Source organism: Echinops telfairi, unplaced genomic scaffold (genome assembly GCF_000313985.2).
Source record: "Echinops telfairi isolate 266 unplaced genomic scaffold, ASM31398v2 ScPeMD7_2010;HRSCAF=2546, whole genome shotgun sequence".
NCBI classification, from domain to species: domain Eukaryota; kingdom Metazoa; phylum Chordata; class Mammalia; order Afrosoricida; family Tenrecidae; genus Echinops; species Echinops telfairi.
Window position 1 is genome coordinate 21639491 of NW_022105908.1, and position 7534 is coordinate 21647024.

Sequence of the window (7534 nt, forward strand, 5' to 3'; positions counted from 1 at the left end):
CTGCCCCCCGCCCCCCCAAATCTGCCTCAGCCACTGAGGAAGAGCCGCTTGTAGGCCTTGTTCATCTGCTCCAAGAAGATGAAGGTGAGCACGGTATGGGGGCCCAGGCGGGCATAGTACGGTGTGAAGCCCTTCCACAGGCTGAAGAAACCCTCGTAGCGGATAACCTTCATCAGCACATCCTAGACAGACAGGCAGGCAGGGTGCTGAGGCCAGGTTCTGGCTTCCATGGCCCCGTCCCACCTCCCCCAGTGACCGTAGCAGCATCCCCCACCCCACCCTGCCCACTCGGCCCAAGCCCCTTTCTCACCAGCCCGTTCTTGTACTCTGGTTTCCCGTCAATCATTCGCATGTTCTGGATCCTGAGGGAGAGGAGATGGGGTCTGAGATGCAGAAAGTGACCCCCTCTGAGCCCCTCAGGCCCAGGCCTACACACTCACCGAGTCTTGACAATGTCCACAGGCATGGAGGCGGCGGTGGTGACAAGGCCGCTGATCATGCTGGCACAGAAGTGGCACAGGATGTTGTCAGAGAAGTACCCTGCAGGAGCGGGGCAGGAAGTGGCACAGTCAGCTCAGACTTGACTGGGCCAGGCTGGGAGCGGAGGACCCAGCTCTGCGTCTCACCTGAGTCCAGCAGGAACTGCTTGGATTGCGAGTAGGAGGCGAGCTGGGCAGCATTGACGACGACAGCCCGGGCCATGGTAGGGATGCAACCCTGGGCAGGGGGGATGAGTTAGAAATGCCCGCGATCACACCCAATGTTCCTCCAAGTGTTCCGCCCCTCCAGTCCACTCACCCGCCACAGTGTGGGGACTCCCTCCTCCTGGGCAATGCGAATCAGGGCATTGAACACGTTTTTGTAGCCGCGACGCTGGTCAGGTGGAAGCCTGGTGGGAATGCATGAGGAGCCCAAGCTCAGGATGGCCCACCCTGGCCCAAGGGAGCAAAGAAAGGGAGGCAAGAACAAGTGAGCACTCTGTTCCACATCAGGCAGGAGAAACCGGTCTTTTCCTTAAGCCTTAGGCCCTGGTGGTACAGGGATTATGGCAAATACTACAAGGTCTGGGCCTCAAAGCCACCAGCAACGCCTTGGGGGAAAGATGTGGCTGTCCGTTCCCATAAAGATAGGCAGTCTCAGAAACCCTAAAGGAAGTACTCTGTCCTATAGGGTCGCTATGAGTCTGAATCCTCCCTGTGGCAAGGGGTTTGGCTTGGTTCGTAGAATCCAAGCAAAAGCCTCGGGGTGGGGGTGGGGGTGGGAGGCAAGTGCAGGCCTGGAACTCACCGGCCGTCAGCGGTCATGCGGATGAGAGCCACTTCGGCTGGTGTGCCCACAAAGGCACCAGTAGCACCTGCCGTCATGCCAATCAGGGCTTTCAGCAGAAACCCAGGCGGTGTACCATCTGCCCCGGTCAGGCGCTCGAAAAGCACGGTGTAGATGCCAAGGCGAGTGGTGGTGTAGGTGGCTTGGCGCAGCAGGCCAGCTGACAGCCTGGGGAGCAAGGGGCCAGTGCGTGAGGCCAAGGTGAGGGGCGGCCAACCCCAGCCCTACCCTCCCATCATGTGGCCCCAGTACCCAGTGTAAATGCCACCCAGTCCTTCTGTCTTCAGGATGCTGGTGAGAGCATGGAAGCTGGTTTTGTACTCCCTCGTCTTGGCCCCTTCCCCGCTCAGCTGCATGCGGTTCTTCACCAGGTCCAGGGGCTGTACAAAAACTGTAGCTCCCATCCTGGGGGAAGATGGGAGTGGAATCAAAGCCCACAGGCAGCAAAGGGGTCATAAAGGGCAGGGCCTGCTAGGCGAATCACCAAGGCTGCAGGCATGCGTGTCTGGAACACCCAGTGGTCCAGAGGGGGTCAGGCAATGAAAGCACACCATGCAGCTCCAGGTTGGTCAAGCGATGACCTGGGAGTGCATCCGGGGGGTGGCAGGGATGGAGGCATGCAGGGGGTGAGGGGGGACTCCATGTTGGCTGGCAGGGGTCATGTGATGATGGTCTAGGGCCCCATATAACCTGGGAAAGTAAAGCAAAGGACTGGGAAACACTTGGGCCCAGTGGGGAGCACTGGGCATGCAGTCCAGTGAGGGGCTCTGCAAAGGGAGAAAAGGTCCGGGCAGCCCATCAAGGGCCTTGAAAGACATTGGGGACCGCACTGAGCCAGTGCCAGCTCTGGGCATTACAACAGACCCACTGACAATAATGGCCCGGTCCTTCCTCCTCCTCCTCCTCTCCCAGCCACGGGGCCTGAGCTTACCCGGCCAGGCCCCCAAACAGGAACTTGACAGACTTAGGGGAGGTACGGGGCTTCCCGTCTACCCCGCCAGCCGCGGGACTCGCCGCCGCCGCCATCGCCACTCAATGGCCCCTCGGCTCCCGGTCCCGAGCGCGCGCGGCCCCGCTTGCGCCCAAGGTGACACCGCGCGCGCAACAGGGGCCAGGGCGCGCGCACGCCCCTCGGCACCTCAGGTCCCGCACCGGCTGAAAGCTGGCGCAGGCGCGCAGCGCAAAGGAGGCCGGGAATAAGGCGAAATCGGAGGAGGAGCTTGGAGGATGGGTGTGGAAAGAGGCGGGGCATACGGGAAGCCCGCGTGTGGGCGCTCTTTTTACCAAATTGGAATCGCGGGTTAATAAAAGCATTTATTTGAAAGTCTCGCGAGATTGAGTGGGCCGAGCAGACGAAGTCAAGCGGCCTCTCGCGATAGATGCAGCAAGCGCTCAACGGGGCGGGGGGAGGGGCAGCGTGCCGAGCGTTCTCGCGACACTTGTAAGTACCGCGGCGGCGGCGGCGGCCACAGGGAGGAGAGGTTTGTAAACAGGGCAGTTCCGGGAGTCCGGGGGCTAGAGGGAAAACGATCGGGCCGTCTCTGCGGGCGTCGGAGCTCCCTACATCTCCGCAGGCACTGCCTCCGCCTCTAACCTTCTCTTAACCGGCCTTTTAGGACCGGAAGTCCTTCAACGGGAGCGTCCGACTCTTGAAGTCGCTGTTCCTCTTTGCCGGAAACCCTTTTCCGAGGGCTAGGAAGACGGCCCACCTGGCCGGAAGTCCCACCTCTCTGAGCTCCCCCGCCCTTCCTCAAGTTTTTCTGTCAGCTCTCCGTGTTTCCGTGTCCTCGCTTGGTTTTAATCCGAATCTAGAAAAGCGTACATTGATAGTGTCTCCCTCAGGTCTACGAAACAGGTTGAGGGTCCTTCGAGGGCTCCATGTAGCTAGGAAGTGGAACCTGGGGGTAGTGGGACTCCCTGAGATCCCGAGGGAGGGGCGAGGGTAGGACGCAGAACACTGCTTCTGCTCCTGCTACCCCGGACGCGGCTTCTCCGCCTCTCCCCTCCCGCTGTCATGCACGCTGCGGCCTTCCCGCTTCCTGTGGTTGTGGCCGCTGTGCTGTGGGGAGCGGCCCCCATCCGGGGGCTCATTCGAGCGGTGAGTCCGAGGACCGACCGGGGAAGGGCGCTGAGGGAAGGGGGTGCAAGCAGATGGGGCACATGGACTCTCTCTCTGCAGACCTCTGACCACAACGCCAGCATGGACTTTGCAGACCTCCCAGCTCGCTTTGGGGCTAGCCTGAGCCAAGAGGGACTCCAGGTGATTTTCTTCCATATTCCCCCAAATCTTCGGTCTTGGGCAAGGCTGGAGGAGGCTTGCCATGGGTGAAGTCGGAGAAAGGACAAGCCGAGGTAGGAACTAAGTGTTTGAGCACGTCAAGAGTGGAATTCAGAAACGAAAAGGACTCTGTCTTGTGAGGGAGTCTGCAAGTGGACTGAGATAAACCCGGGCAAGGCGCTGTGCCTATCAGTAGTCTCAGACTTCTTGTTGCCGGTCTGGCAGTAGACAAAGTTAATTATGGGGCAGAACCATAGTTTTTCTGGAAAGTGGAGTAATGCAAAAGAGTCACATGGAAGGGACCTTATAGGACAAAGTCGGGTATATAAATCCTTATAGAGTCCAAGGGCCACATCTCTCCTGTGGGGAGCAGCTCAGCCCGTTGCCATCAGGGGAAAGTAGAGAAATCATTGCAGGTTGTTGGGAGGATTCAGTTAGAGAAGCACTTTTATAGCCCCTCACCAGGAAGATGGCCAATTGCAGGGATTCATTTGGCTGTCAGTAATCAATGAAGTTGTTTGTGAGATGGGTTGGGGGAAATGGGAGTGAGGAAGAAGTGTCCCTTACTGGTCACTAGAGGAGGAGATGTGAAATGGAACTTGAGAGGAAGTGACGTAGATTGGTGGAATGACAATCAGTGGGAAACTGTAATGCAGATAGGGGAATTAGCTTGCAGTGTTGGGTTTTGGGTAAGTTGTCTGGCACAGTGAGAGGGATGCTGGGAAGATCTGGTTCGGGGCTGTCGTTTGTGCAATTGCATCCTCCGGAGCGCAAGAGATTAAGCTGCTGATTGGAGTGGGATATCCATACCTAAGAATGACAAGGAAGTGGGGGTAGAGGGTGTCCATACAGTATGTGGGAACCAGTGGCACTATGGTAAGCAATATATGGCTAACCATAAGGTCAGCAGTTCAAAGCACTCCAGGGGTGGAAGAGAAGGCTGCCTGCAGTCATACAGATTTAAGGCTTAAAAACCTCATTTAGAGTGATTATGAATTAGAATCAGCCCAGTGGCCATGGGTTTCTTTTGGGTTTGTGGGACCAGACCTAAGAAAACTAACCATTATTTGCTGCTCTCTCCTAGGGGTTCCTTGTGGAGGCTCACCCAGCTAATGCCTGCAGCCCCATTGCCCCACCACCCCCAGCCCCGGTCAACGGGTCAGTCTTTATTGCACTGCTTCGAAGATTCAACTGCAACTTTGACCTCAAGGTTGCTGAATGTGGAGTGGGAGCTGGGAGGCCAAGGGTTAAAAAGTCACCAGGAATGAAGGACAGCAAGGCTCAGGATGGCTCCTTGTCCCTAGGTCTTAAATGCTCAGAAAGCTGGGTATGGTGCAGCTGTGGTGCACAACGTGAACTCCAATGAACTGCTGAACATGGTGTGGAATAGTGGTAAGGCTAGGGTGTCTTGACAGGGGTGTTCGGTGGCACTGAGGCTGAGGGCTGGTGGGAAGGCTGGAGACTGAGGGGAAGGGAACTAATCGTTGGCAACACTCCCGTCCCTGTAGAGGAAATCCAGCAGCAGATCTGGATCCCATCTGTGTTCATTGGGGAGAGGAGTTCTGAGTACCTGCGTGCCCTCTTCGTCTACGAGAAGGGGTACGAAGTGTGTTTCCTTTCCACCCTTCCTCTCCCCAAGTCCGGGCCAACCTGGCGGCCGTAACCATGGAGCCTCAAACTCTCTTTACCATGCTTCTGCACTTTCTTGCCATCATATAGGTTTTGTTTCAATTTTTAAAACTTTCTAGTTTGGATGAATTTATTGTGATTTAGGTGGTGGTGGTGGGGTATGTTTCATACCATCACCTCTGCACTCATCAATTCTGTTCTTCCACTTCCCTCCTGTTTCTCTTCGTCCTCTATGGAACTCCGTCTTCCCTTTCACCCCAGTCCTGGTCACTTCATCCTTCCACCCTCATTCTACTTCTTTATCCTTTGGTCTTTCCTGCTCTCTTGACAGGGGTCTTCCTTTTCCCCCAGGGCTCGGGTGCTGCTGGTCCCAGACAATACCTTCCCCTTGGGCTATTACCTCATCCCTTTCACAGGCATTGTAGGATTGCTGGTTTTGGCCATGGGAGCCGTGATGGTGAGTACCTCAGAAAGCATGATGGGAAATACTAGGGCCTATAAAGCCAGATCCAATCTGGGGTTGGGAGGTGAGGTGAGAGGTACCAGCCCTGTTCACCCAACTCTCCAGATAGTTCGTTGTGTCCAGCACCGAAAACGGCTCCAGAGGAATCGACTGACCAAGGAGCAACTGAAACAGATTCCCACACACGACTATCAGAAAGGTGAGTGGGGCTAGGGGAGGGGAGCCTTTCTCACCGCTCAGCTGACTCCAGGGCTGCCTCGGAGAGTGTAAAGATGGCAGGGAGATGTTGGAGAGGCTACTGTCTCTCTTACCCACAAACAGTGACAACAGGAGGAGACGTACAGCAGAGCAGGCAGGCAGGAAATGTGTGTGTATGGGGGGGGAGGGATTTGGCCAGAGAAGGAACAGGTGAGATGAGGAGGGGTGGGGATTTTGGCCTAGAACCTCCAGTGCCCGTATAAGGCTACAGTGGAGGCTCTCCCCCCTCCTCCCATGATCACTCCACCCATACCCTTCCCCCTAAGAAACCACTTCCCTTCTTACCTGTTTCTCATTGCCTCCTCCCTCTAACCCCGAGTTTCTTCCACGTCTGCCCTACCCTTCCCCTACTCATCTCTGCTCTTTCACTGGTTCTGCACAAGAGGCAAATGCCTTTTTGGGGACTTAGCTCCACCACAGGCCTCCAGAATGAGTTCATAGGTTTCGGAAGGCTCAGTGATTGACACCCCTTCTTTTTCTCCAGGAGACCAGTATGATGTGTGTGCCATCTGCCTGGACGAGTATGAAGACGGGGACAAGCTGAGGGTGCTCCCTTGTGCTCATGGTTAGGCCCTTGGTCCGTGTCCTCATCCCCACTCCCACCCCAGCAGGCACCAGGTGTCTCACCTCCCTCCTCTCCATAGCCTACCACAGCCGCTGTGTGGACCCCTGGCTCACTCAGACGCGCAAGACCTGCCCCATCTGTAAGCAGCCTGTGCATCGGGGTCCTGGTGAAGAGGATCAGGAAGCAGCCGCTCAGGGACCAGAGGAGGGTGATGAGGAAGGGGAGCCAAGAGACCACCCTGCTTCAGAACGGACCCCTCTCTTGGGCTCCAGTCCCACTCCCCCCACCTCCTTTGGCTCCTTGGCCCCATCCCCCCTTGTTTTTCCTGGGCCCTCAACGGACACCCCGCCCTCTCCTTCAGCTACCCTTCTGGTTTAGTAACACAACACCCCCCCACCCAATCACTGATGACCTATTTCAGTCTTTTGCTCTCCCTCCAGTCTTCTGTGTTGGGGGGTGGGGGACATTCCAGCCCCAAGTTTCTCCCATACTCAACCCCTTTGAGGGAGATGGAGAACAAGGAGACTGGGTCTTTACTTTGTGAGTTAATAAAATTGTTTTTCTGGACTACGGGTGAGATCAGCCTTACACAGGTGAACTTAATCCTTTGGGGTATTCATCCCTTTGTGGACGTTAATTTTTTTTTCTAATTGTGGTTGGCAGAGGGTGCTGGAGAGACATAACCTGTAGTCATGGGGACAGCTCCAGCAGGCATTTGTTGTGACTCAGAGAGGGGGAGCCCCACCCACGTGTAGAGATGACTCAACTGGTCCTGCCTTGCCCGGGGGCCTGGACCCAGTCTCTTGTCTGGATGGCACTGTTACCCCCAATTCACCTAGCACACCAAACTAGCACTGACAGCGTGAAAGCGGGTTCCCCTGTCCAAATAGGCTCGAGGCAAGGAACTGGTATACCTCAACAATCCTGGATGCCCCCTTTCCCAACCCTATCACCTAGTCAGGATAGAAACAGGTCATGCTGCCTCCCCCAGGCCCTCACACCCAGACTAAAATCA

The 7534-nt window shown here is 56.3% G+C and overlaps 2 protein-coding genes across 2 annotated transcripts in view; one reads left to right on the top strand and one right to left on the bottom strand.

Annotated features, from left to right (window-relative positions):
* Window positions 1–2419, bottom strand: part of SLC25A11 (solute carrier family 25 member 11) — a 3761-nt gene extending 1342 nt beyond the window's left edge. Inside the window, exons 1-8 of the mRNA XM_004716130.3 lie at window positions 2258–2419; window positions 1579–1731; window positions 1288–1494; window positions 799–889; window positions 627–717; window positions 441–540; window positions 311–362; window positions 26–182 (exon numbers count right to left, since the gene is read on the bottom strand). Coding sequence (XP_004716187.1) covers window positions 27–182; window positions 311–362; window positions 441–540; window positions 627–717; window positions 799–889; window positions 1288–1494; window positions 1579–1731; window positions 2258–2352 — 945 coding nt within the window. The 5' untranslated portion in view covers window positions 2353–2419 and the 3' untranslated portion in view covers window position 26. The remainder of the gene's footprint in view (window positions 1–25; window positions 183–310; window positions 363–440; window positions 541–626; window positions 718–798; window positions 890–1287; window positions 1495–1578; window positions 1732–2257) is intronic.
* Window positions 2420–2794: 375 nt separating this feature from the next.
* Window positions 2795–7086, top strand: RNF167 (ring finger protein 167). Its single transcript, XM_004716133.3, has 9 exons — window positions 2795–3424; window positions 3506–3586; window positions 4689–4814; window positions 4909–4996; window positions 5113–5203; window positions 5585–5690; window positions 5802–5895; window positions 6439–6519; window positions 6599–7086. The coding sequence occupies exons 1-9, from the start codon at window positions 3341–3343 to the stop codon at window positions 6895–6897; spliced, it is 1050 nt and encodes a 349-aa protein (XP_004716190.1). The 5' UTR covers window positions 2795–3340; the 3' UTR covers window positions 6898–7086.
* Window positions 7087–7534: the final 448 nt, after the last annotated feature.

Coding starts and splice junctions, on each gene's coding strand:
- RNF167 (XM_004716133.3), top strand. CDS start 3,341: ATGCACGCTGCGGCCTTCCCGCTTCCTGTGGTTGTGGCCGCTGTGCTG. Junction 3,587..4,688: donor TGAGCCAAGAGGGACTCCAG/GTGATTTTCTTC, acceptor GCTCTCTCCTAG/GGGTTCCTTGTGGAGGCTCA. Junction 6,520..6,598: donor GGTGCTCCCTTGTGCTCATG/GTTAGGCCCTTG, acceptor TCCTCTCCATAG/CCTACCACAGCCGCTGTGTG.